General features: G+C 38.8%; 1 protein-coding gene across 2 annotated transcripts in view; it reads right to left on the bottom strand.

Annotated features, from left to right (window-relative positions):
• The window catches only part of Dhx40 (DEAH-box helicase 40), a 44404-nt gene that overhangs the window by 21637 nt on the left and 8354 nt on the right, over window positions 1–14413 (bottom strand). For both annotated transcript variants that reach the window (XM_040749418.1, XM_040749419.1), the window contains exons 7-10: window positions 13939–14070; window positions 6831–6930; window positions 655–741; window positions 336–518 (exon numbers count right to left, since the gene is read on the bottom strand). In XM_040749418.1, coding sequence (XP_040605352.1) covers window positions 336–518; window positions 655–741; window positions 6831–6930; window positions 13939–14070 — 502 coding nt within the window. The remainder of the gene's footprint in view (window positions 1–335; window positions 519–654; window positions 742–6830; window positions 6931–13938; window positions 14071–14413) is intronic.

Raw genomic sequence — 14413 nt, forward strand, 5'->3', positions numbered from 1 at the left:
AGTTTGTCCTAAGTTCACATAATTAAAAAAAACTTATAGCTCTTTGAGGCTGATGAACATGTTCTGAAATTTGACAGTGGTAATGGTCCTATAACATTATGAATCTAGTAACAACTATTTGAAATGTATACTTTCAAATGGCTAAAATACAGAATTACTTTAGGTAAATTAACATTTTTTGTTTAGTTTAAAAGGAACCAACAAGAGAATCAACCCTGCAAATAGGTTAGTCTCAATTCCTGAGGACAAATGAGTCAAAAAGTACAAAATGGTTTCTGAGAAGTAAGCAGGCTTCTTCCACTCTAGCCACATGTCTTTCGAGGTTGCCCACATACCTTATGACATCATGTATGGCAAGGCACTTTAATGTCAGAACTACAGATGTCAAACTAGTTCTCTTAATCTCCGGGATCACATGATCAGGCATGCACTGGTTCCAAAAGTCTTTACTATAAATCCGAAAGCATTTTCCTGAGGCAGTCCTGCCAGCTCGGCCACTTCGCTGTAATGCTTCACTTCTACAGAAGAAAACAAAACAGTCCCCAAAATGTTCTGTGGGTTTGCCAAGTAATTTACTTCTAATATTCAAACCAAGTAGAAACACTCTAATCAGCTAACTGTCCTGTGAACTTAAAGCTTGGTAAAGAGACTTACTTGGAAATAGGAACCACCTCCAGGATGTCCAACCCTAATCTGGGGTTGTGATTTAGCTGCTTCACAAAGCCTCCGTCCACTACATACCTAAGAGAATGAAACAAATTAAGCATCCACAAAATAAGGGGAGATGGGTTACCTTTTACCTTTATTTATGTGCTTAGGTGTTTTCCCACATGTATTACTGTGCACCACATGCATGTCTGTTGCCCACAAAGGCAGGAAGAGGGCCACCAGTCTCTTGGAAATGGAGTTACAGACAGTTTGGGAGTCACTAAGTAGGTGTTGGGAATCAAACCCAGTCCCTCTAGAAGTGTATCTAGTGCTCTTAATCACTGGGCAATCTCTCCAGCCCCAAAAGTTGTTCATTTTAACCTCTTCAGATTCTCTTTTTCTAACACATTTACTGCAATATTTATATTAAATACAAAACTTAAAAGTCAGCTTAGTTAAAATGGTTTGGAGAGTAAAGGCACATACCAACAAGCCTGATGACCTGAGTTTAATCTTTGGGACTAGGATAGTACAAGGCAAGAACCAACTCATACAAGTGACACAAGTGATCTTCTGACCTCCACTTGTACACCTACACACACACACACACACACACACACACACTCACACTCATATACATGTTAAAAAAGGAAAGAAAAAAAAGAAGTTGAAAGTCAAGAAATGGAATTATCAATCATAGTTAATGACAAAGTAAAATCCTCTCAAATTAATGGTAGTAAAGCCAGTGAGGGAAACATTTTGGCCTCTCTTCAAAAAACTAAAATAGAATTATCATGTGACCTAGCAATTCCATTCCCAAGTAATAGCAAAGGCCAAGAAAGTAAATTCATCAAATTGTTCATTAAAACATAACAGACTGGGGACTAGAGAAATGGCTCAATAGTTAAGAGCACTGGCTTTTTTTTTTATAGAGGATCAGGGTTTGAATCCCAACATTCACATGGTGGCTCACAACCATCTGTAACTCTAGTCCAAGAGGATCTGACAGCCTTCTGGACTGCACATACTGATGCACAGACAAAACACCCATACACATAAAAAACAATAAAGGTAGTACTTAAAACTGTAAATGTACTAAATTTTAAATTTCTTTCTTTTTTTTTTTTTTTGTTTTGGTTTTTTGAAACAGGGTTTCTCTGTATTGTTTTGGAGGCTGTCCTGGAAGTCGCTCTGTAGACCAGGCTGGCGTCGAACTCACAGAGATTCACCTGCCTCTGCCTCCCGAGTGCTGGGATTAAAGGCATGCGCCACCAATGCCCGGCTATTTCCATTTTTAAAGTTATTAAAACAGGGTTCACACTCAGCTCTGAATTGTTGTAACAAATTCAAAATCTAATTCTTTAGCAACCCATTTTAAGGCATGGTAGAACAAGTCAGGTAAAGAGTTACGTTAGGGTCAGGTGGCAGCGGCGCACGCCTTTAATGCCAGCACTCCAGAAGCAGAGGCATGTGGGTCTCAGTGAATTTGAGGCCACCCTGAACTACAAAGTGAGTTCCAGGACAGCCAGGACTATTACACAGAAAAACCCCATCTTGAAAAATCAAATAAAAAGAAAAAAAAAGCAGAGTTAAGTTAGGAATAGCACCAAGTCTATCATTTTACTAAATAATATTCTAAAAACTACTAGACCTTTGCCTGTATGGCAAATATACAATTACAGAAGTCAATGTACTCTACTGTTCTAACCCTTTAGAAAAGAAAAATCACTAGTTTTTCTTTTAAATTTTAAGTGTCAGGCCAGGCGTTGGTGGCGCACGCTTTTAGTCCCAGCACTCGGGAGGCAGAAGCAGGAGAATCTCTGTGAGTTCAAGGCCAGCCTGGTCTACAGAGTGAGTTCCAGGACAGGCTCCAAAGCAATACAGAGAAATCATGTCTCGAAAAAACAAACAAACAAATAAATTTTAAGTGTCTATTTGTACTTGATTTTTGATAAAAGGTCTTACTATATGGCCAAGGCTGGCTCTGTAGTCACTATGTAGCTTAAGTAGAAGAAATATAATTTCTCTTTACTCATTTACCCAGAAGAAATGTAATGGAATCTTAGGGGCTGCAATCAAGCCTTTGTGTGGCAGGCAGTCAGACACAATGAATCATACAAAATACACTGGATAATGTATCAAAAAGGGATGTAGCTCCGAAGCCTGAAAGAATTTCACATTAGCTATGAATCCAGAATTGAACTTTGCAGGTGATTCTCTACTAATTTACTCAAAATCTGACTGTATTACTGACTATATCCAAAAGCAATAGGGACTTGCACCATAATTCGATTTCACAAGGAAGTGAGAAGAAACTGTCCTTCAAGGGAGGCCCGAGCTACTGGCCTGGCAGCAGCATCAGAGGCAGGCTGGAGCCACTGCGGTCAGCTTCCAGAAGCTAAGGCAAGAAGTTCCTACGGGAAAGAGCATCTGTGTCCCAGCCAGGATCCACTGTCATTTCTTGGTTCAAGATACCCTGCTGCTACAGCAACTACTGGAACCTCAGTCCCACCTATAGCTAGAGGAGCAATCACCAAGGGGAGGAGTGTCCACCAGAGCTGTAGCCCCACCTGAACCTCAAGGAGCAACCACCTTAGCCTTGGGCCTACTTCCACCAGGACGAACAATCACTGGAGGTCCTGCTCTGCTTGTACCTGAAGGAGTGGTCAAAGAAACCACAGCCCCCAATTATACAAAGGAGGGAGAGAGAGAGAGAGAGAGAGAGAGAGAGAGAGAGAGAGAGAGAGAGAGAGAGAGAGAGAGAGAGGGAGGAAGAGAGAGAGAGACCCCCCTGAAGAACAAGCTCCTCTTATACCGATTAGAGGAAGAGATGTATACACAACAATATAAGAACACACTCAACAATATAAAGAGCAATAAGGCATCACTAGAAACTAACGGTGCTACAATAGCAAGACCTGAAGAGATCCCAATGCAGATGAAGCAGAAGAAAATAACCTAAAAAAAAAAAAAACCTTTATGAGGATGATTGAGTCCCTTAAAGAGGAAATAAAAAACTCCCTTAAAGAAACGGAGAAAAAGACAAAAGAAAATTGGAAGAAATCCTTAAAGAAAACCAAGAGGAAAACAAGTGAAGGAAATAATTCAAGATTTGAAATCTTAAATAGAGGCAATAAAGAAAACACAAACCTAGGGAACTCTGGAAATAGAAAATCTGAGTAAATGATCAGGAACCACAAATGCAAGCATAAACAACAGAATAAAAAAGATGGAAGAGAGAATTTCAGGTGTTGAAGATACAATAGAGGAAATAGATTCATCAGTCAAAGAAAACATTAAATCCAACAAATCCTTAACACAAAACACAAACAGGAGGTCTAGGACACCATGAAAAGACTAAACCTAAGACTAATAGGGATAGAAGGAGAAGAAGCCCAACTCAAAAGCACAGAAAATATATTCAACAAAATCACAGGAGACAACTTTTTCAACATAAAGAAGGACATGCCTATGAAAGTACAACCTTAATAGAACACCAAATAGATGGGAAAAAATTTCCTCTCGAGCCGTACATGCCTTTGGTCCCAGCATTCAGGAGGCAGAGACAGGAGTTCGAGGCCAATGTGGTCAACAGAGGGAGTTCCAGGACAGGCTCCAAAGCTACACAGGGAAACCCTGTCTCAAAAAAAACAAAAAACAAAAAACAAAAACAAAAACAAAAAACAGTCCTCTCACCATATAATAAAACAATAAAGCTACAGAATAAAGGAAAGGAAAAATAACAGGTAACATATAAAAACAGACTTATCAGAATTACATCTGACTTCTCAATGGAAACAATAAAAACCAGAAGGTCCTAGACAGATGTTATGCAAAGAATAAGGGACCCATGGATGCCAGCCTAGATGACTATACCCAGAAAAGATTTCAATAACCACAGATGAAGAAAACAAGATAGTCCATGCTAAAACTAGATTTAAACAATACCTATCCACAAATTCACTCCTACAGAAAGTACTAGAAGGAAAACTCCAACCCAAGGAAGTCAGCTACATCCACAAGAACACGGGCAATAGATGAGCTTACAGCAGCAAATCCTAAAAAAGGAATTGAACACAAAATGCCATCACCAACAACAAAGACAAAAGTAACAGGAACTAGCAGTCACTGGTCATTAATATTCATTAATATAAATGGTCTTAACTCACCTATAAAAAGACACAAGCTAATAGATTGAATATGAAAATAGAGTCTAACCTTGCACTGCATACAAGAAACACACCCCAACCTTAAAAGACAGACATTACCTGGAGTACAAAATGAGGGAGGAATGATAATCTGAACAAAGGAGTCAAGACCATGATGGGGAAACCCACAGAATCAGATGGCCTGAGCCAGTGAGAGATGACTGACTCCGATCTGACAACTGGGGAACCTGCATAAGACCGAACTAGACTCGGTGAATACAGGTAACAATGGTGTGGCTAAGGCAGTATATGAGGTTACCGGCAATGGGTCCAAGCTCTAACTCTAATGCACAAAGTGACTAAGTGACTTTGTGGAGCCCATTCCATAAGGAGAGATACCGTGCTTATTGGGGGGGGGGGGGTCAGGGGATGGGACACAGGACTGGGTCCTGCCTCAATAAGATGATGGGACAGACTTAGTAGACTTCCTAGAGGAGGCCTTACCCTCTCTGAGGAGCAGATGGGAGGTGGAGTGGGTGGGAAGTAGGGGGGAGAGGAAGATGAGGAGGGAGGGGGAACTGGAATTGGAATGTAAAAATAAATATCTAAAAAAAATAGGATCAATTGTGGACTCAAATATATCCTAGAATGAAAAAACAAACAAAAAACTAACTAGCATCAACTGTGGACTAAAATATATCCTAAAAAAAGAAAAGAAAAGAAAAGAAATGCTCCCTTCAGATGAACATTACATAGACAAAATTACCAAACTGGGCTGGAGACAAAAAGGCATACCAAACCATGTAAAGTGTGCATTAATAACAACAGCTAGAAAACCATCTAGCCAAAACCTATGAAACACTATAAATAATTTTGTGTTTAGAAAGAAAAGGCTTCAATAATTAAAAAGATGACATAACTCAGAGTGTATTTCCTACTCCATATCCCACTCAAAGCAATCAGTAATTATATAACATGGTAGGTGAGCTAGGTGTGTTGTCACATATCTTTAACCACAGTACCTTGGAGGCAGAGGCAGGTGGATCTCTCAAGTGTGAGGCCAGCCTGGTCTACTGAGTTCCACACAGAGAAACCCTGTCTCGAAAAACAAAAGCAGTGAGTTCCAAGCCATCCAGGTCTACACAGTGACTGGAGAGATGCTCAGCAGCAGTTAAGAGTACTTGTTGTACAAGCATGGGAATTAGCATTCCGATCCTAGCATCCATGTAATATGCCAGGTCCTGGCATGCTTGTAACCGTAGCAGAGTAGGCAAAGACACAGAATTAATGGGGCTTGCTGGCTGCCAGCCTAGATGAAAAACAGGACCTCTAGGTTGTGAAAAAAATCTCCCTTCAAAAGGAATAAGGTAGAGAATGACAGAGGAGGGCACCCAATGCCCTCAGGCCTCTGTGTATATGCACATTCAAATAAAATTTAAGAAAAGAAAAACACTAAAAAAAAAAGTAGGTGAGAAGGGAGTTAGTTAAAAAACAACAACAACAACAAAACACCCACAGGTTGGCAAACTCTAATGATTTACAGTTAACTAAATGATTTCCTTTACTTTTAGAGAAGTTTCAGAGGTTGTTAAATCTGGGGCAGTAAGACAGCTCAGTGGGTAAGGGCACTTGCATGAAAAATCTGGCCACGTGAATCAAATCTCCAGTGCCTAAATTTTGACCTCCACAAGTACCCATATGCACAAATAAATACGTTGTTTTTTTTTTTTTTTACCACCGGGCATTGGTGGCACACACCTTTAATCCCAGTACTTGGGAGGCAGAGGCAGGACTCTTTGAGTTTGAGGCTAGCCTGATCTACAGAGCAAGTTCCAGGACAGTCTCCAAAGCAATACAGAGAAACTGTCTTTTTTTTTTTCCAGACAGTGTTTCTCTGTGGCTTTGGAGGCTGTCCTGAACTAGTTCTTGTAGACCAGGTTGGCCTCGAACTCACAGAGAAACTGTCGCAAAAAAAAAAAAAAAAAAAAAAAAAACCTAAAAGAATAAAATAAAAATAAAAAATAAAAATTGTACCTGATTCCATCTATTGTCAAAGATGTTGCAGAAATATTGGTGGATATGACACATTTTCTAATTCCAGGTGGAGGTGGCAAAAATATTCTCCTCTGTTGATCTAAAATATACAGAGAAAAAATACTAGTTTAAAACATGTTCCTATCAACACCAAGCTTTAAAAGAACTTTTTCTTTTCATTAGAAGTTGCATTTTCATCACCTCTTCTTTCTTATGTAGCTCTTTCTTTTCTTTTCTTTTTTCTTTCTATGGCTTTCCTATGTAGCCCTGGCTGTCCTGCTATCCTGGCACTCTCTTTATAGGCTGGCCTCCAACTCAGAGATCTGCTTACCTCAGCTTCCTGAGTACTGAAATTAAAGGTGTGTGCCACTACACCCAGCTCATAACCTCTTAAATAATCTAGAATCTAAGCTGTTACAACAGAATCTAAAACTATTTCTGAATGTTTCACTTTTAAGAGTTTTAAATCCAGGCTGGAAAAATGTCTCAGAGCTTGAGAAAACTTACTGCTCTTGCAGTGGACCCAAGTTTGAATCCCAGCACCATATCAATTGGCTCACAACCACCTTTAATTTCAGTTCTAGAGGATCTGAAGCACTCCTGCCACCAAGGGCACCTGATCACATGCACAGACCCACCTAAATAAAACATAAAAAAAATCTTTACAAACAGATTTTTTAAACATATGGAATTATATACTACTATTACTACAAAAAGATCACCTACAGCAATGTCCTTTATCTAGGTCATAGCTCCATGTAAAGACATGTATAAAAGTATGGACTTATTTATTAAAAAGCAAAGACATGCACACACACTCATATTGAAACTTCTTGAAGCTAAACCACAGATTTCCAAACTAAGGATCTCTATCATCGTTAAAGATTGATTAGCTAGCAGAGCAGTGGTGCCTTTAATCCCAGCACTGAGGAGGCAGAGGTAGGGAGATCTCTGTGAGTTTAAGACCAGTCTGGTTGGTATACAGTACAAGTTCCAGGACAGCCAGGGCTATAGAAAGAAACCCTATCTCTAATAATAATAATAATAATAATAATAATAATAATAATAATAATTGATCAGCTAAACAGTTTTTACTTTTGAGGTGTGTCTGCCTACCTAATAACTACTTCTCCAAAGAAGTAAGGTCACACCCATTCCTAGTAGGGGAGGATTAGCCCTAGTGCAATGCATATTGTGTAGTAGCTTTTGCCTCTGGTTTAGAGTATAACACCAGGAATAAATATTTTCCCCTATGCTAGGCCAATCTGTTTATCTCATAAATATAAAATAAAGTCCAAGAAATGCTAAATTTCATTTGGCAAGTAAATTGAAAAGAAGAAAATAAATTTGTGAGCCTTAAGGATGTAACCAATGTATATAGAGACAAGAAAGTTAGTTTAAAGAAACAAACCAATTATTCATAAGTAGACAAGAGAGTATTCCTATGTTCCTTCCTGCCCCTTTCCAGAAATTAAGAGACATGACTGTAAAATAAGGAAAAATACAGTTTTGGACCCACCTACCAACTTAAACAGAAAATGACACAAAACATTGGCAAGGATACAACAATATAGGGGAAAGGGAATAAGTGAAAGTTGCTAAAGGATAACTCTAAATACATTCTGATATTCTAATAATTGATGAATTTGGAACAACAGAGTAAGCTGTCAGAGACAGAAGGATATCAGACAATGAATTCTTTAAACTAAGAGCTGAGAAATGATGGTAATGACAAGTTCTAGGATGTAAGAATTTGAATGGGGGCTGGAGAGATGGTTCAGCAGTTAAGAACACTGGCTGCTCTTCCAGAAAACACATGGCAGCTCACAACCATCTGTAATCCCAGTTCTAGGGAATCTGACACCTTCACACCAATGGACATAAAATAAAGGTAAATAAGATATATATATACACACACACACACACACACACACACAAAAGAATTTGAATGGGCAGCTGCACTGAAGTAAAGGAAAAGATCAAGAAACTTCAAAAGAGTTGAATGGGGGCTGGGCATTGGTGGCGCACGCCTTTAATCCCAGCACTCGGGAGGCAGAGGCAGGAGGATCTCTGTGAGTTGGAGGCCAGTCTGGTCTAAAGAGTTCCAGGACAATCTCCAATTCTACCCTGTTTTAAAAATAAAAATAAAAAATACTTTCTATGTCAAAGACCTCCAGCCTCCTGAGTGCTGGGATTAAAGTGTGCATGACCACAATCCGTCTACTTAAAGGAATTTGAGACCCCTTCTAACTCTCCCAAAAGGCTAAGTACTTACAGTGATAAACTTTTCCAAACCCATACAAGTATGTCATTTATGAAACAACAGGTATATTTCAATGGGGTTTGACTTTCCCACACACATGACAGGAATAACTTGAACAAAGAAGTCAGTAACTCGACTCCCTTGATAGTCTATCTGAGCTCTAGGACATGTTTGTTCTTCAAAATGTTCTGCTTATTTGCCAACTGTAACTCAGCAGATACAACTGGAACGATGTTGTCAATATAGCAGAAATTGTGCTGTTCATTGTAATAAAAAGTAGGGGATTTGATACAACATCTTGTTTCCATTCAAAGCTTTGCTTCTGCCTCCAAGGCCTGAATGATTTGAAAACAAAACAAAGAACAACAAAAAACTTTTGGATTTCCTCTCTCAGAGAGACAGGGAGAGAGACAAAAAGAAAGAACTGTGAGAGAAGAAGAACTTGAAGTCTGAAACTCAGTTTAACACATATTTTAACAGGATTTTTCAATATTTACAGCATACATACCTGCATTAAAGTTGTTCACACATCTTTAATACCAGCACTTAGGAGGAAGAGGTAAGTTTGAAGCCACCATGGTCTATATAGCAAGTTCAGACTAACCACAGCTATATAAGGCCATGTCTCAAAACAACATATATACATATAATTATAAAAACATCTCCTAAAGTGTGGAACTAAGTGATTGCTAGGCACAATCCAGGCCAAAGAGCCAGTTCATATCATTTGGAAGGGATTACATAGCAACTGACTACATCTGACAAATGAAAATTTTAGTTATCTCAACTGGGAAGACAGTTAAGATTTTCATTTAAAAGATATTATCATGGCTAATACATTTTAAAAAGATTAAATAAAAAATATTTATCTTGAGCTAAATGTGGCATTTTATACCTATAATCCATATTCAAGAGGGAGTCAGAAAGAGCCCAAGCTGAAGGCCAGCCTAGGATACATAATAATATCCTGTCTCAAAATATCTACCTCGTTAATTTTACCTATTCATTAACCCAGGTATGAGTCACTATTGGAAGTCTTTTCTAAGCTGGGTGGTGATGGCACATGTTCTGAATCCCAGCACTCAGGAAGCAACTCAGGTGAATCTCTGAGTTGAGGCCAGTGATCTACAGAGCAAGTTCCAGGACAAGCAGGGCTACACAGACAAGATTTGTCTTGAAAAAACAAAAACAAACAAGTAGATTCTACAAGTTGCAACCAAGAAATGCTCCTTTCTCCTTACACGCAAGTGAAACTTACATGTCACCAAACCATGACAACACAAAGAAATAATGTTATAAAAGTATCTGCAAAACTCACAGAGACAACAAGAAAGAAGAGAAGCACAGTGGTGCACTAATCAGGCTAAAAGCAGCTAAGAGAACCCAGGAACTGCAAAGATGGCTCAGATGTTGAGAGTACATATTTTTCTTGCAGAGGATTCTAGTTTGGTTTCAAACACCCACATCTGGAAGCTCATAATCAACTGCCTGTGACTTCTGGTCTAGATGGACACATGCCTCTGTAGGCACCTGGAACCATGTGCACATACCCACACAGATGCACATATACATAACTGAAAATAAGGAAAATCTTAAAAAAAAAAAAGGATCCTACACATCTACACCTCTCTCTTCATCTACCTGTTGTGTAATATCCTTTGGGATGCTGCTCTCATTGTTAATAAAAATCTGATTGGCTGATAGCTAGGAAGGATTATTGGGGAAGAGAGGATTCTGGGAAGAAGATGGACAAAGTTGGAGGAGTCTCAAGCCAGACACAGAAGAAGCAACATGGGAAGTTCATAAATGAGGTAAATGAGCTTTGAAGCAGTATATAGATTAATATAAATTAATATAATTTAAGTTGTAAGAGCTGGCGGGAGACAAGCCTAAACTATTGGCTGAGCCTTTATAATTAATATTAAGTATCTGTGTGGTTATTTGGGGAGCGGCTGGAGGGACAGAAACTACATCTACCCACCCCGCATATTAATCAGTACTGCATCAATGCCACCTGAATGCCTCTTTGTACTACTACATGCTACTATAATTATGTTCATAATGGATCAACAACAGCTTACCCATCATAGTACTTACAAGAAAAAACAAACTAAAATGTCCAATGATAGCTATATACATACTCATTCATACAACTTCATCATGTAGATATATACATCAACATAGAAAATTGAATAAACTCAGAAATAAAGCTTGTAATGATGGTGGAACCAGAAGTATACTTTTAGAAAGGTATGTTTACCACTGGGAAAATGAGTTAGTAGACAATAGGAACAACTCAAAACACACACACACACACACACACACACACACACACACACACACACAAACACACACACACCCCAACACTGTATAATGGCTAAAAAATAAAGAAATGATCTGGTAAAAGAATACCTCTACAGAGAATGAAGAGAAGGGACAGTGGTTAAGAGCACTGAATGCTCTTCCAGAAGACCTTGGTTCAATTCCCAGCACCCACATGGTAGTTCACATCTATCTGTAACTTCAGTTTTAGGGAACGCAACACCCATGGCAAAAGCACAGTGTACATAAAAATAAAGTTATCTTTTAATTAAAAAGCACCACTATTAAAAAAGAAAAAGAATACCTCTACAAGTTGCCATTTACTTGGGTTAAAAGATCTAGGATGATAAATGCACATGCTAGAACTCTGACTTACAAGATCCAAGAGGTTTATAGTTCAGGAACAAGAGAGAACTAGAAAAGGCTCTCAAGAGTCAATTACAGAAGCGGCAAGTAAGTCTGAGACCTCTCCCAAACAAAAATGGTTAAGAAAATAGCAATTAAAAGCTGAATCCTAGCTGGGTGTTTGTGGCGCACACCTTTAGTCCCAGTACTCGGGTGGCAGAGGCAGGCGGATCTCTGTGAGTTCAAGGCCAGCCTGGTCTACCAAGCAAGTCTCATTTCAGTGAGGAAACCAAAGCTGGAGAAAATGTACCAGCAACAGCCCCAGAAAAGAAATAGTCACGGGGGTTAGACATGTGTCACCACACATAGCTTTTTATCATGGTTTCTGAATTTTTAAATTACAAAGTCAATATGAAAGTCCAGAAAATAATGAGCATCATAATAATTGCCCTTAAGCAGTGATGGTGCACACCTTTAACCTCAGCACTCAGGAGGCAGAAGCTGGCAGACCTCTAAATTCAAGGCCAGCCTGGTCTATAAAGGGAGTTCCAGGACAGCCAGGGCTATTATGAAGAGTAACCTATCTCAAAAAGAAAAAAAGTTAACTTTGTATATTATGCTCAAAGGTCCACAACCAGACAGAATTCAATGAAGACCTTGTAACACTGAAGTCAGTCTACAGAAACTGAATTAATTTTGGTGTCTGTCCTTGAGACTTGGCCTTGGCTTGAGGTGTGAGTTCCCAGATAAGTCTGGTCTACAGAGCAAGTCCCAGGTCAGCCAGGGCTACACAGAGAAAAACTTGTCTAGACATCCCCCCCATACACACTTCCCAGAAAAGAAAAGAAAAAGAATTGCCTTTAAGATGTAAAATGGAAGCCTGGCAGTGGTGGTGCACGCCTTTAATCCCAGCACTCGGGGAGGCAGAGGCAGGCGGATCTCTGTGAGTTCGAGACCAGCCTGGTCTACAAGAGCTAGCTAGCTCCAGGACAGCCTCCAATGCCACAGAGAAACCCTGTCTCGAAAAAACAAAAAAACAAACAAAAAAAGTAAAATGGAGATCACTACTTAATCTATGATTGAGCCTACCATCACAATATAATCTGGTCTATGGTTAATTGCTAATGTAATTTTTAACTATTTAAAGAAATTATTATTTTGTGTATGGGTGTTTTGCCTATGTGTATGTCTGTGTACCCCATGTGTGTGGTGCACAAGGAGGCCAGAATCAGGCTTCAATCCTTTAGAACTAGAGCTACATATGATTGTTAGCCACCATGTGGCACTAGGAACTGAACAAGGGTCCAATGGAAAAGTAGTCAGAGCTCTCAACCAATGGGCCATCTCTCCCTAGCCACAACATCCCTTTACTTTTATATATTAAATCCAATAATAAAAAAGTTTTACAGAACAAATTCTAGCTCTTATTAAACAAAATTTATTATAGCCAAATACCCAAATAAAACTGTGTTTTCTCTTTGAACAGACACACATACTTCAACTACATCATCATTCGTGAAAAGGAGGACAATATATGACTACTTAATAAGAAATGGAAATCCACTCTGCTTACTGGACATATCTGGATACCTAAGATCTCTATCAATTTTGCAACAGTGGCAGACTAAGTATTGAGAGAGTCCTCATTTGTAAGAATCCCCAAAAGGAATTTTGTTCTGTTGGGAGAACACAAAATACATTCTTAAAATACTGAGGAGATCCAAGGTTCTCGAAAGTTACCATAAAAGGATTTTAAACAAAATTGTTTTTCCTAAGGATGATGGCTCTCTTAACGTTTTACTTCATGATTTGGCTTAACACCTAGGAGTTACAAAACTGACATCACTTCGTGAATTTTTTTGATCCAAATACTGATGATCTGTCTTTTTTCTGTGTATATACAATAATTAATAAAAATACTTTAAAAGGGGGCTGGAAAGATGGCTCTGTGGTCAAGAGTCCTTGCTACTCTTTCAGGGAACCAGAGTCTGGTGCCTAGTACCCGTATCAAGCAACACACACCTGCCTGTAACTACAGCGCTAAAGTATGTAATGCCCTCTGTTGGCCCAGCTGGATCTAACAAACATGTACTCATACACTGAAACACATGAATAAAAAAAAGCTAAATCGTTTTAAAAAGTCTGACTGTCATATTTTCTTTCCTAGCAAGGGAGTACCTGTTGTCATAGATCCATAACAAGGGAGTATCAACAAGCCATCTAGCGTGGTGTCTTGTACATCATAATCGTAATCGACAGACTCAGCCATCTGAAAAAGCAGCTCACAACTCTTCTCTATTTCAAATTGGCCTGGAAGGAGATGAAGAACTTTAGGAATTGAACTACAAATTTTGAAGATCTTTTTAAAGTCCAGTTTAAAAGTAGTATAAGGTTATTCTAAATCACTTTTTTGATCATATAAGATATGGCCAACCTCAACAACAAAATTCAAGCAGAGGTATGTTTCTGATTTCTAAAGGAACAAAAGTGTTTATCTACAAACCTTTCATGTTGTTCATACAGAGTTTCAGGAAGACTAAATTACTCACACATAGGAGAAACTACTACAGGAAATACTGAATTCAGGTACATTGCAAAAATATGAATTAACTTCCAAAAGGCAAAGAGATAGTTTTAAATATCTCACTTCAGT

This window comes from Mesocricetus auratus, unplaced genomic scaffold (assembly GCF_017639785.1).
Source record: "Mesocricetus auratus isolate SY011 unplaced genomic scaffold, BCM_Maur_2.0 Super-Scaffold_100007, whole genome shotgun sequence".
Taxonomy (NCBI): Eukaryota; Metazoa; Chordata; class Mammalia; order Rodentia; family Cricetidae; genus Mesocricetus; species Mesocricetus auratus.